We start from the raw sequence: 14,379 nt of genomic DNA on the forward strand, positions 1-14,379 counted from the left end.
ATAGGATGATCCGCGTACCAATCAGACGCCAAAATCAATTTTCGTCAGCAACCATTGATCCACCCGCTGGTTCCCCCTTCATCTAATTGCTGAAGCCCAAAGCCTCGCACAACGAAACTTGGGCAGGCTTTTTCTGTCTACAGCTGACACGTGCCGAAGTCCTGTTTCGACCCAGGGACACCCCGTCTTGCCTCTGGCACAGGCACAACCCGGTGAGCAGCAAGCAAGCTGTATTTTTCGGCAGTGAGAGACGGACTCGCAGAATGCGAGCCTTGTCCGCTTTCATCCCCCCTTGAAGTGTCTCACTTTGCATGCCCCCATTGGCTCGCCGTCAGCGAGCTGAGCTGACATGACAGGGTCTAGAATCCTGACGCTAATTCCTCTTGTCAATATCCGAGCCCTAACAATTAGGCTCTTTGACAATTTGATGATCTGATTTGATGCGCGCTGACCGCCGGGCAAGCAAGGTATTCTACCCCGTGCTGCGCCGAAACAGGAGTCTTCCCCCCCTCAAGAGAGAGATGCCACAAACGGCTGTCTGCAGCGGTTTTCCCTCTCGCCCACCACGACCCCCTTGCGCCAACCGGCTCGACTCGACACAGCTCGACGAGGGGGAGACTCTTCACCCGCTCTACCGCTCTCAGCAATGAACCCCGGCCCCAACGCCAAGTCGACGGCTGCCCAAAATTAGCGCCATGTTGGATCGGCCACAGAACCAAGGTTGCTGCTGCTCTCAGGTGACATGAGCACGGGATGGCGCGCACAGGGGAGCAGGTTGTTATTTGGTACAGCGACCGGCCCCCAAATTAGCAGCAAAACTGTGACGCAGGGAGCGGAAGTGACACCACCACCACCACCACCATCATTTTGCTGCTCTGCTACTGTCTGCTGCTGCTGCTTGCTGCCCACCGTGTGGTTCCTGGCCGTCTGGCGTAAAACTATTGAGCGGCCAATTCCCACAGCCTCCTCGGTCGCTGCGCCTGGTTCGTCCTTTCGGCCCCTCCAAAACTTGAAACACACCTCTTCATGATCATCAGAGCCTCTCCATAGGCCACCTCGGACTTTTTCTGATTGTCCCTTTTTTGTTTTCCTTTCTCACACAACCCGCGCCCGCACCTCTTGGTTCCTGGCTATATTCAATTAGGGGTGAACGTGGCCTTGGACTGGAGGGTAAAGGCAAAGGTACCTGAGGGCTAGCTGCGGTTGAGACCGGCCCGTTTTGTACCTTTCTTTTCTCTCCTCTCCATGTGCCTGTTCGAGTTGGACAGCGAGCAACAATGACAAGAAAGGGCCAGCCAAAGGTTCGAACCGGCTGTCTGACCTGCAAGTAAGTACCTGCTCTTTCTTCGACTACCCTCGAACTCTCGGCCCTCGACTCGGTTCCGCCCGGCTGCATCTCAATTCCCGGTGCCCCAAAAAGCCCGCATGACGTCGTTTGCCAGACCCGACGGTCTGGAACGGTCCCGCGCCATGACGGAGAGTCTCCGAGACGAGGTCGCGGAGGCCGGACGGGCGACCGGTTCAAGTTGCCTCTCGGTCACTCGGCCTGATCGGGGAGTCCGGCTCACGTGCTCGGTTACTTCATCCGATTACCAATGAACATTCCCATTCTAATTCGTACGCTTGTCTTCCCGTAGGTCGCGCAAGGTGAAGTGCGACGAGGCAAAGCCCGCTTGCCTTCGATGCACCAGCACCGGCCGCAAATGCGATGGCTACGCCGTCGTCGTCCCCAGTAACCGCGCCCTCGCCCGGGCCCGGTCACGGGCGACGAAGTTGAACGCTGCTCTGGCTCAGGCATCGGCTGCTTGGGAGGGCGACATGGACGAGGAGAAGATCATGGAGCACTTCCGACGGAAGATCGCGCCCATGATACCCGGGCATCTGGAGGGAAACCTGTGGACCGACATCATCCCACGCATGAGCAGGACGGAGCCGGCGTTCCGAGAAGCGATGGCTGCCATCTCAACGCTCATGCCTGGCATGCCAGACAACGCCTCTGACGACGGCAATGCACCTGGGGTTCCTGAACCTTACACCCGGCTTCTGGGCATACTCGGGGGAAACACCCGCAAGCAAAAGCCCGGAGTAGACACGCAGGCAATGAGTGGCCAGTCAAGAGCCCCTTTCAACCTAGCAGGTATCGTCGACTCCCCAGCGAGCTCGTCGTCCACCAGTCTACCATCGACAGGCCGCCTCTCGAACACCCCGCTCCCGGATGGAAACCGAGCAGAAACATCATCAAGTTCGTTCACGCCACCGCAACCATACAACGACGAGGGCGAATCAGATCCAAAGGAGAACAGTGAGGTTAATGTCACTCTGTGTGGCTGCCTCCTCTTCATGTCCGTGGACTTCTTGCGAGAAGGCCTTGGAGCGGCGATGGAACAACTTGCTACGGGCATAGAAGTCCTCAATAACGTGGATTATAGCGAACTGTCCCAAATGACCATCGAGGACGTTCTTCCCAAGTTCTATCGATTGAGCATCATCCAGATGTGCTTCTACGACAGACCTTGCTTTCCTAACCTCAACCTAAACCATGGACCCGCATCGAGATATAATCTAGGTCCTTTCGACAAAAGCTTTAGTATATACCGACCGCAGTCCGCGATGGACACAATCATCCTAGATGCCATCAGGTACATCCGCTCAGCAGGCCCCGAATCCTGGACAGATTCACGCCTAAGGGGCCCAGTCATGAGCGACGAACAGACTGCCATGTGCAATGCGTTTGACAAATGGCATGCCGCCTTCACGGCCTTTATCCGCGAACCACGACTCGGATCCGACCAACCCCTACCACCACACGCCGAGATCATCTGCATGGAGACTGAGATGAAGTACTGGGTCGCCAAAATGTGCATCAGCGTGTGCCGGTTCTCGGACGAGTCCGCCTACGACTCGTTCAAGACCCACTTCAGACGGATCACAAGCCTCGCCCAGGAAATCCTCACCAGGTGTCCGGAGCTTCCGCCAGACTCGTCGCTGTACAGCTTCAACTTCGAGATGAGCTATCTCCCACTAATGGAGTTCGTCATCTCTAAGTGTCGCTGGCTCGACATCCGTTATCAGGCCTGGCTCATTGTCTGCGAACTCGCCACCGGACGCAGGGAGCCCGTCACCCTTGGGAACCTGCACCTTGTTGGGCAGCGCATGATAGAGCAGGAGCACAACGTCAAGATACAGGAGGTAAATCGGGAGAACGCACCACTGTTCTCGCTGCCGGCCGAGGAGATGCGCGTAAAGGACTACAGCACCGATCAGCGGTTCGCAGATCTAGCAGGGCCCGTCGACGGCGATGGCTCGAACACAGTGCAAGTACCGTACACGCAGCGGTTGATGCTCCGGTGTGGCAGCTATGAGCTTGACGAGCTAGCAAGATGGGTGTCTAGGGGCGCCCCCTCACAATAGCATTATTCATCAGTAACGAAACGACTCATGAGCAAATAGCCCCTACTCTTTAGCAAAATCAAAAAGCAGTAGACTATCTTGAAAAGACGTGTTATCCTGGATGAGACATCGTCACTTGTTTTTGCAAGGCCAGGCCAAGTCTGAAATCTATCTCTCCAGGTTGTGAACCCGTTGCGCAAACCCTCTTGCGCAGGTCTACCAGGTCATTCAAAGTATACGATCGTTACGGAGAAAGACACCTGATAATCGTTAAAGAAGCGATCTCTCGCAGATGCACGTAGAATATCGCATCCACTTCCATCTTCCCGTACCAACCCGACAACACTGTCTTTGCATCCCAACCTCACAACACCGACATCATGGCGAAATCACAGAAGCATGCAATCACTGGTGTCGAGGACATCGTGGTCTACAAGGGTGACCTGATTAGTGAGCTGAGAAAGGCACAACACATCCTGCGGGATATAGTCCGAGACAGCCGTTGCTGTGTCTGCTGGGATGTTCTGCAAAGGACTTATGTCGGACAATGCGGACATAGCATCTGTATGAAGGTACGTGTTTCTCAAGATAACGTTGGGCTTATATGTTGACTGGTCTCTTCTAGTGCGCATCGCCAATTGTCATGGCCATCAATGAGGAAATCCAATTGGCAAAGTGTCCTCTATGCCAAGAAGTCATAATCCACTTCCACTTACCAGAAAGGGGAGGACCTCCCAAAATTATGCATTCGTACACAGTATGTTTTCTATCTTTGAAACAAGTAGTTCTCGATGTCTTGAGACTCCAGCTGATGCTGTGGTACAGATAGATCACATTTACGAGCCTTTGCGTCTGTGGGCGGCGGAAAACATGTCCACGGAGACTGGAGAGCTTATGACAAGCCCAGAGATTGTTCCGAGAAGACTGGAGCACGGGGATAATTCCCAAGACGACGAGAACGGCGAGTCTACTGGAGATGTTTCGAGAAGGCTGGACCCTGCGAGAAAGTCCCAGGACGACAAGAACTGCGAGTCCACTGACGAGACGATGGAACCGTTCCACTGGGTTGCTCTCCTCCTCATTGTTGGTACATTTATATTGCCGTAGCTCAAGGAGAACCATGAGACTCAAACTCAAAGAGCTAGACGAGACGAAAATGGGTTGAAGACCTCAAGGGTGTCATCGAAATGTTCGAAAAGCTTGATCACTTTTTCAACGAGGTGGCGAGTGAACCTCTATGGCTGTGGACATAATCACCTTGATCACTACTCGATCTTGCTTTTCCCTCACGTGCCGCATCGAGCCCAAACTCTTCTTCAAAAGCCATCAATCAAACATAGGAAATTCTAGACTGCGATAAATAGATTTCCATCTCTTCCACTTGCAATCGGCATCATGGCCACAGTCGGGAAACACCTAGCAGACCTCAAGGCCTCTAACAGTCTCCACGGGCTCTTTGCGGAGCTTGTGGAAGAAAATGATAGGCTCCGCAAGCTACTCGACGAAACGATCGCAAAAACCTCTTGCTACATCTGCCTTGAGGTTCTGCAACCCATGCATACTCCTCACTGTGGACACAGCATCTGTCTACAGGTAGGTGCATCTAATCGGTCCGTCTGTGGCTTACTGGCTGATCGCTCCTAGTGCGCACAAAAGGTTTGCTTTCTATGGCCAGAAGGAAAGCATAGGGCATCATGCCCCCTATGTCGAAAATGCATTCATTATGAGAGTGATGGACAGAATCCCAGCTTAACATCCACAAGTGCGGTATGCTACACATCCAGTGCTCATTAGCCTTTCGGGGTGTATAACGAAACTAAGAAACGGTATAGATAAATGACATTTGCGAACACCTGCGACCATGGTTTGAGGGCGAATCAAGCCAAACTACCGGAGTTGGAACAAGCGTGACAAAAGCTTGCAGTCACAACCTCATATGGCGAGACATCACGAGGCGCTTGGCAATAAGTCTCCTAATTGTTCTTTGTTGCGTTGCTGCAGCAATCATCAAAGTTTTATTTGAAAGTTCAGAGACTTCGTCATGAGCTACCAACACAACCTTTCTCATTGGAAGAACAAATTACGGGAAATGATCCGAAGTAGACTACGCGCGAAACAACAGTGCTAAAGCAATTCATGCGAAGTTGTTTGGTGCTAAATATATACAGCGGATCTATAGGCCAAATAATGTGGTTTCTGAGAATCGAAAATCTAGATAGTCACAAACATAATACGATCCTCCTTTTCAAATCTCCCCCTTCAACGCCTTCAATAAGCCATCAGCGGCATGCTCGCCCAAAGCATCCAAATTTCCCATGCCCAGAAGCTCCAGCATGCTGATATTGAATCCAAATGTAGCTCTCCACCAAGACCTCATCTCAATAGCGACCAAAGAATCCATGCCCAAGTCAGCCAATGAGGCTGATGTCTGAATCTCATCGTCACTACGAAGGACAAGACTGAATAACTTCCTACCAATCTCATATGCCAGAGTTTTAGCTGTATTCGGATCCTTGAGAGCCGCCTCATCGTGCCGAATCGTCGCCAAAAGCGCCTTCATCGTGTCGCTGCCAGCACCCGCCCCGCCGTCGCCGTCGCCGCTGATATTGCGATAAGCCGCCATCCGCATGTCTTTCTTCCACAGGGAGCGGTTGTTGGGGCTGTTCAGAGGTATCGTAGACGCAAGACCAAGGACGAAGTTTCTGTTTACCGATGAGCTTCGGCACATGATCATTGCCGCGCCGACAGCTTCCAAGAGCTCTGTTTCTTTGATCATGTACGCGCCGGTGGCGAGCATGGCTCTTCGGAGATTCTCATTGTTGGAAATGACACCGATGTCATCGACAGCCCCAACGTCGATGGAGACGACGGGAAGGCCCTTGCTGAAGCGGTATTGAGAGAATGCATCCAGAAAAGTGTTGGCGGCGGCATAATTGGCTTGGCCTGGCTGACCGATGACACCTGAGATGGATGAGAAGAGAACGAAAAAGTCAAGGTCGATGCCCTCCGTAGCGTTGTGCAGGTTCCAAGTTCCCTCGACCTTCGGCGATGCTGCTTGTGTCCACTCATCAAGAGTCATCTTGTCCCATGCCTGGTCTCGCAGAACCATAGACATTTGGAGGATGCCCTTGAGGTTCGGCGCGTGCTTGACTGCTTTTTCAACATCCTCGGCTGAAACGACGCTGCCCTTGACCAGGGTAACCTTTCCACCCATGCTTTCCAGTTCACGAATGAAGTGGTTATCCTCATCGTTGCTGCCGGCACTACGAGAGAGATATACCAGGTGTCGTGCATTGTGCTCTACCATCCAACGGGAGACGGCGCGACCAAGGCCCCCTAGACCGCCCACCAAGAGATACGAGGCGGACTCGTCGAGCTTGGCAGAAGTTCTCCTCGTGACAGTGCTGGTGTCCATGTTGAGAGCGGCATCGGATGAGTCGCGAATGGAGATGACAATTTTACCCATGTGCAAACCCTGTTGCATATAGCGGAAAGCCTCCCTAATCTTGGATGCACTGAAGATCTCAATAGGTCGAATGGGAAGAATGTGGCCGGCCTCGTAGGCCTCAACAACGGATTTCAAAAGCCTGAGAAAAAATTAGAAAAACACCCGTCAAATCTGGTCGTTTGACTTACTCTTTGCAGAGGTTTTGCCTCTTGAAGCAGATCTGATCGAGATCAACACAGCAGTAAGACCTATTGGCGAGGAAAACATCCATGTCAAGCTTTCCACAGCCGAGGAGATCTCTCTTTCCGATCTCTACCATCGTGCCGAACTCAGCAACACATCGCCATGTAGCGTGCAGAAGATCGCCAGAGAGCGAGTTAAGCACAACGTCGATTCCCTTGCCTTGGGTGGCACTACTAATTCCTTCAACAAAGGAGGTGTCGCGGGAGTTGAAGATCCGGTCTCGAGGCATGTCGAAAGTCTCTGTTAGGTACTTGACCTTCTCGTCATTGCCGACCGTGACGTAGATGTCGGCACCAGCCATGCGTGCGAGCTGAATGGCAGCGATACCGACTCCACCGCAGGCGCTGTGAATGAGAACAGACTAGATTGTGGTCAGTAGCCGTTTTGTAAGATAATTAATCAGACGAAAACACTTACTTGTCCACGCTGAAGTCGTCCGATGTTGAAGAGTGCGTACATAGCGGTAGCGTACACACAAGGCATTGTCGCAGCATCTTCAAGAGACAGATCATATGGAATTTTCTGGCACAGATTCTCGGGAATTGTGACTGAGGTTGAGAAAGACCCGCGGCTGAAAAGGAAAACCCGATCTCCGACTTTGAGATCTTGGACCTCAGGACCAATTGCGGAGACGATGCCGGCGGCTTCAAGCCCAAACCCCTCTTCGGGAATTTCAACGATGCCATTGGCACTGAGGACATCCTATGTTAATGTTAGAGATCGACACAGAGAGGGTGGAAATGAAGTAACTTACTCTGAAGTTGAGCCCGGCAGAGTATGTCTGAACCTCCACTAGATCACGCTCGAGCTTCTGAGCCTCTCGACGAACCCAAGTGAGCGCAGCCAAAAGGCCCGGCTTCTTAGTTTCCAATACCACGCGGCCGGAGTCATCAGCCGCAAGGAGCTCATCCTCCAATGGGAATGGCGCGAAACGCCCAACGTGGACGACATTGCCGACGATTGAGTACTCATAGTCGGGATCAGGTTCCTCGTCCTCATTGACACAGTCATTCTGGAACTTCTCAAAGACTTCGGCGATACGGCCTGTTGAAGCTTCAAAGTCGTCAACCTCGCAAGTGGCGAAGCGAACAGACAGCTCAGATCTCAGAGTACGAGCGGTCCCGAGGACCTGGCTATATGAAGGGTCTTCGCAAGCCATTTGACACAAAGAAGTGACCCAGAGCAGCCGCGATCCGCTCGTGTTAAGTGTGTCCACAAGCTTCTTGAAAGCGTCGTATCGTTGCTGATCGAGATTGTTGAAGAAAGGCGAGTGCTGGTCGAGAGCAGCAATAACATCTTCACCTGGAGGAACCTCATCTCCCAAAATACGTCGAGTGACCTTGTAACCAGAAGCATCAAGAGCAAAAGCAAGCGGGTCAGATTTGTCGCTTCTCGCGATCTCCAACAGTGTGATGTTGTTGACTGCCGCAGCGACCTCGATGCCCTTGTCGTCAATGGGCTTCACCACCATGAAATTGTTGCGACGCAGCGACTCCTGCTCGGAGTCAGGCAAAACAGCCGATGTACCAAGACCAGCCTTTCTCAGTGCAGACTCCCAGTGTTCAGTGTCTGCATAGGGCTCGTTGACTCGGCTATCCTTCTGAGCGCTCCACCACCATGGAAGGACGCCCAAGATCAGGTTGATCCACTTCGAGCTGGAGAACATTTCCGTGAGAAGAAGACGGCCGCTTGGGCGAAGCAACTTCCGAATGTTGGAAAGCGCATCAGTCAGGGCGGGCGACGCGTGCAGCACATTTGTTGCGATAATGACGTCGTACTGCTCGTCGCCGAAGTTCTGTTCCACCAGATCGCGGCTGATATCCAGTGGCGCGAACTGCATGTTGGGCGTGAGCTTGAACTGCTCCTTGGCTGCATTCACCATGCCGGATGAGGAGTCGCTGAATGTGTAGCTCGAGTACATTACGCGTCCATCTTCGAGCGCTAGAGTCTTCAAAATGTCTGCAGTGTGGGCACCCGTGTCACCGCCGAGTTCCAGGATCTTCAAATTGGGCTTGCTGTGTGAGATCTGCCTGACCAGAGGGGAAAGGTCGAAAGCCAAGTCCCGTAGTAGGTTGACGTGACTGAGGCTGTTGTCCTCAATCAGCAAACCTAGAGGATTGTCCTGGCCTTGGAAGATGGTGGTGATCCGGCTGGCTACTTTGACGATAGCGGAAGCTACTCCAGAAGCCGGGGTATTCTCCAAAGCGAGAGCCTTGTCCGTGATGACCTTCAACAAGTCCTCGCTCTCCGTTCGCGGACCCTTTGAGATCTGTTCATTGACCCAGTCGAGATACAACTTCAAATGCGGAACCGGAGTTTGGAGGCCTTGAAGCTGTGCTTGAATGTAGTTCAAGCAGGCCCAAGTAATCTCGTCCAGAATAGTCATGTAAGCTGTACGGTTGTCATCCGTCTCAGAACGCTTGACGAGAGTGGCTTCATCTTGAAACTCGACGTGAGGAGTCCATTGATATCTGGCGGTGGGATGCGTGTCCTTGGCATCCGCAGACGTCTCTTGGCCAGGAAGAGGAGACAGGCAAGCACCTTTCATCTGCAGAACGGTCTCGCCAGCAGAGTCCATACAATCGGCGCGCCCGACGATGGCGCCAACGCCATTAACGCTAGCTGAAGAAGAGATATCGATGTCGGTCTCGGTTCGGTACACCTTGATCTCCTCGATCAGGGTAGGAATCACCATGCCATGCTTCTTGGTGTAACCCTTGGTGGCGGCTAGACTGAGGATCTGAAGACAGGCATCCACGAGGATCGGGTGAAGATGGTATCGGGCCATTTTGCTGGGGGACTCAGCACAGAACTTGGGGCGGTAAACCTTCGCTGCCGCAGTCGGGTCAACGGTACCCGTCTTGATGTCTTGCAAAGCCTGGAAGTTTGGCCCGTAGCAAAGACCAGCCTGTTGCATCATGTTGTACGCCTTGCGAGACCCAATATTCCGTGCCATGTAGGGAACCTCCCCAGCAGCGTTACCTTCATTGCGCTCGAGAGCTTTGACTTGCCCAACACAATGTTTGGTCCAGGCCAGCCCGTTGTGAGACGAGACTGTAAACTCCCACCACTGTGCGTCGAGAGTGTCCGTCAGACGGTGAGGACGCATAGTTGTGATGAGTTCGACGGGCTTGTCATCAGTGACAACCAGGGCGGTGCTAACAACAACATGACGGAGAGCATAGCCATCGTCAACGCCAGTGACCTGTCGTACTGCTTCAGCAGCCATGGCCATGTAGCCCGCAAAGGGGAATACGATGTCCTCGACGATGACGTGGTCGCGGATCCAGGCCGAATGCTCAAGATGAAACACATTTCGCCACGAGGGTTCAATATCGGTGCTCTCGGCAATTCGTACACCTAGGAGCTCATGGTATGGGAACTTCCGGTGACGCCACTCCTTGGACAACCGGGATTCATACCAATAACTTTCCTCATGATCCCAGACGTACCTCGGCAGGTCAGGGAGATAAGTCGGTGTCTCTTCCCTTGGCATCAAGTTCTTGAAGTCAATGCTCACGTTGAGTTGGTGCAGCTTTCCGATCGCGGAGAGATAGCTTTCAACGCAGTCCTGATTGCGCATCATGGAAGAAATGTACGGATGAGAAACATTATTCTTTGCCATGATTTGGCGCAGAGGACCGCCCATGGCGGCATGGGGACCAACTTCCAGGAATGCTGGCTTACCAAGATCCTTGTTCTGAAGAATCTTGGAGACAGCCGTCGCGAACAGAACGGGGTTCTCTAGGTTGCTCTGCCAGTACCGCGGACCAAGTGTCTGACCCTCCTCAAGTAGATCGCCGCCGACACTGCTGTAGAAAAGACAATCTCTGTTGGGGCTTTGGCTTTGAACACCTTTCAAGAGCGCCATGTACTGCTCGCCGACCTCAGCCATGTGGTGGGAGTGGTAGGCCTTGTCCACCTTCAGCAGCCGGGCAAGAACTTCTTGTCCGTTCGGTGGGGACTCCTTGATCTTCTTGACAACTGTTTCAACAGCATCGGTGTCGCCCGAGATGGTGACACTGCTGGGAGAGTTCTCACATGCAACAGTAGCTGTGGTATTCTCAAGGTAAGGCTTGACGTCGTCCCAACCGAGACCAATCGCCGCCATAGCTCCCGCTTTCTTTTGAAGCTTCGCTACGAAGCCGCGGTAGAAAGCCACGATGATAGCATCTCGAGCCGTCAGAGCATCTGCAGCATAGGCGGCAGCGATCTCACCACTGGAGTGGCCAACAACTGCGGCAGGTTTTACGCCGACCGAAGCGAGACTGTCGACCAAGCCAACCTGGACCGCGGTGCAGAGGGGCTGAGAGACCTCAGCAAGGTCAAGGCGACTCCTCTTGCCCCTCTTGAGGAGCTCTTTCTCAATCGAGAATTCTGAACTACCGAGAGCGTCTTGTAGGTAACCATCGAGCCTGCGAATAGTCGAGCGGAAAACGGAGTTGTCTTGCTGAAGGAGCTCGCTACCCATCGCGGGCCACTGAGCTCCCTGACCAGTGAAGACCATCACAATTTTGGGAGCCTGTTGTGGTGCTCTAGATGAAACAGAAGGAGCAATGCTGCCGCCTTTGCTAGCAATTGCAAAGCTTCGGTATGAGTGGTGTTCTCTTCCGTTCGCCAGCGTGTATGCGATCTGGTCGAGCTTCTCCGCGTTGTTTTGGACGAAGGACTGATACGTTTCCGTCATCTTCTTCAGGGATTCCGAGGAATTGGCGGAGAATAGAAGCAATTGGGGCTCACTGGTGTCAACCGATGGCTTGGTGGCAGCGATTCCCTGTGATCTGGCTGATTCGAGGATAGCGTGAGCGTTGGTTCCCCCAATTCCGAAAGAGTTGACACTAGCTCGTTCGTAGCCATCTTCAGGCCACGCAAGAGGCTCAGCGGCAATCTTGATGTTGCGTTCCTCGAACGGAATATTAGGGTTGAGCGGGGTGAACTTGATATTCGGAGGAATTGTTCGGTTCTCGAGGGCCATTACCGTCTTGATGAGCGAAGTCAGACCAGAAGCTCCCTCGGAATGACCAAGATTAGGCTTGACGGAGCCGATATAGACGCCATTCTGTGAACCGCCGAAAACACGAGCCACAGCGCCCACTTCGATGGGGTCACCAATAGGAGTACCAGTGCCGTGGCACTCGACGAATGTGGTGTCTGAAAAGTCAGTGATACCAGCTCGGGCGTAAGCCTGTCTCATCCTGTACAGATATTGGTCAGCCTTAGAACAAAGTGATACGCGCATTGAATCCAAAGGGTTACTTACAGAGCCTCGTGAGCCTCAGTGCTGGGAAGCGAGATACCATTGGTTCGACCATCGAACTGGAGACAAGGTTAGTCCTCGGAATGATCGCATGACAGTGTTGGAGCTTACATTTGTGGCCGTTCCCTTGATGACCGCACGTATAGGGTTTCCATCTCTAAGCGCGGCGTCCAGGGGCTTCAGATAGACGGCGCAGACCGCCTCGCCACGGGCGTAGCCATTTGCCTCCGATGAGAAAGTCTTACACGAGCCATCTGCAGAGAGGACTCCCTGCTCTGTCATTGCCTGCGTCATACCAGGCGCTAGAATGAGGTTGACACCGCCAACGATGGCAGAGGTGCAGTCGCCTCTCTGTATAGCAGTGACCGCCTCGTGAAGGCCGACGAGAGCAGCAGAACATCCGGTTCGAAGGGTCATGCTTGAAGAATATCAGTAAACCGTCGTGAAGTGTGCAATCTGTCAGCATGAACGCACCTTGGGCCTTTGAGGTCCATCTCGTAGGCGACATTGTTGGAAAGCATGAAGTCACCATAGCCGGCAACTCTGTAGAGACCGTGTTGCTGAGTATCTTTGGCGAACATTTCACACCAATCCTCTCCAAAGCTGCCGACGTAGCATCCGATGAGTTTGCCGCGATAATTGGCCTCGCCGGCATCTTCGATACACTCTCTGGCTACTTCACTCATCTGGCGCTGATGAGGGTCCTCTCTCTCAGTCGCTCCTCGAACGAAGCTGGAGAAGGCCCCATCGCTCTTGCTAATGTCGTAGTCGAGGAAGTAGCCATACTCAGTTTTGACCGTACCAGGTCTGCCCGAGGGATCATAGAATGCATCGACATTGTAACGAGACTCTGGAACACGAGTTCGCGCATCTCCTTTGGCGAGGAGAAAGTCCCACAACTGCTGCGGCGTGTGCAGGCCACCAGGCAGGCGACACGCCATACCGCAGATGGCAATCGGCTGATCATCGCGGCTGGCGGGAGAATTGAGAGGGCGGTTGACGTTGTTGGTCCCATCAACTGCACTGCTGGGAGAGGATCCGAAGTGCGATGCATGGCCGTTCGAGGGCTCAGCTGTGGCGGTTGTACTATAGCCGTCTACATGACCAGTGCAATCGACGCCATGGCCGTGGTTGTCATGACTAGCTGCAGTGGTCCTTTCGGACCCAACCGTGTAGGTTCCGTTGATTGCCATAGGAGCCATTGCGAAAGACTTTGAGTATGCAGGGGACTTTAACCTGTCGCTGAAAGGGTGATGTGGAGCGTGTGAGAGCGAATGTAGAGGCAGATGCTTTGTGTCTAAGGATAAGTCTTCTGGGCCATACGACGCACTCCAAACGTCTTATAACTTCTAGAAGCGTATGTGAAATATCATGAACCGAACGCTCGATACAGTTCGACTTTCTCCGCGATTGCTCCAACATCGTCTATCCGGATCACATCTCCAGTCTGCCGTGATGAACCCGGAACCCTTTTGGTGACCGGTCTATCTTGCCATTCCCCGGCGTGAGACGGTGGAATCCTGCCCAGAATGCGCCTCATATCTCAGACCTGAAGTAAGCAGCATCTTGGCGCAGGCGTCTCCTCTTCAGCCAGGACAGACAACAAGAGAAGTCGAACAGGTACTGTGCAATTTCTCTAGAGACGAGCGCAAACTCCAACAATCGGACCGAGGGGGAAACGGAAACGGAATCCGAAGTGTATAAACCCAAAAGCCCCCAAAGCGTCAAGCGGCGGTGCCGAAACAACGTGAACGGGAAAAGGGCTGTGAGCAGCGGATCCCGTCACCATCAACAGGTAAAGTCTCCGAGAATTAGGCAACAGACATGGAAGGTCGTTGAAAGGAGAATACTAGAAAATGCTTGGAATCGCAAGGTGTTTCTTCAGAAAATGCGGGTTCCGCGGGCCAGTTACGCGGCCGCTGATAAACAAGCTGTGCAAGCGCCAACGTGGGATAGTTTTCTTGGCGGCATGACCGTGAGATGCGCCCAGGCTGAAGGATCATGACGCTCATAATTAGTCAGTCAGCTCGTCGCACTCTCA

At 53.1% G+C, this 14,379-nt stretch overlaps 3 protein-coding genes across 3 annotated transcripts; 2 read left to right on the top strand and 1 right to left on the bottom strand.

Moving 5' to 3' along the window:
- Nucleotides 1-1,277: 1,277 nt before the first annotated feature.
- Nucleotides 1,278-3,411, top strand: atnN-0 (Aspercryptin biosynthesis cluster-specific transcription regulator atnN; the record flags this gene model as incomplete). Its single annotated transcript, XM_037316895.1, has 2 exons — nucleotides 1,278-1,327; nucleotides 1,638-3,411. 2 exons carry the CDS (start codon nucleotides 1,278-1,280, stop codon nucleotides 3,409-3,411), a joined length of 1,824 nt encoding a protein of 607 aa, XP_037185292.1.
- A 359-nt stretch (nucleotides 3,412-3,770) lies between these two features.
- Nucleotides 3,771-4,643, top strand: CGCA056_v001636 (uncharacterized protein; the record flags this gene model as incomplete). The annotated part of the gene is made up of 4 exons (XM_037316896.1): nucleotides 3,771-3,962; nucleotides 4,016-4,147; nucleotides 4,216-4,473; nucleotides 4,536-4,643. The coding sequence occupies 4 exons, from the start codon at nucleotides 3,771-3,773 to the stop codon at nucleotides 4,641-4,643; spliced, it is 690 nt and encodes a 229-aa protein (XP_037185291.1).
- Nucleotides 4,644-5,635: 992 nt separating this feature from the next.
- On the bottom strand, nucleotides 5,636-13,540 carry FUM1-0 (Highly reducing polyketide synthase FUM1; the record flags this gene model as incomplete). Its single annotated transcript, XM_037316897.1, has 7 exons — nucleotides 5,636-6,977; nucleotides 7,027-7,442; nucleotides 7,499-7,783; nucleotides 7,836-12,276; nucleotides 12,342-12,397; nucleotides 12,450-12,756; nucleotides 12,813-13,540. The coding sequence occupies 7 exons, from the start codon at nucleotides 13,538-13,540 to the stop codon at nucleotides 5,636-5,638; spliced, it is 7,575 nt and encodes a 2,524-aa protein (XP_037185290.1).
- Between the last annotated feature and the right edge of the window lie 839 nt (nucleotides 13,541-14,379).

The sequence above is a fragment of the Colletotrichum aenigma genome (genome assembly GCF_013390185.1).
Source record: "Colletotrichum aenigma strain Cg56 chromosome Unknown KSG_Cg56_contig01, whole genome shotgun sequence".
In the NCBI taxonomy this organism is placed as follows: Eukaryota; Fungi; Ascomycota; class Sordariomycetes; order Glomerellales; family Glomerellaceae; genus Colletotrichum; species Colletotrichum aenigma.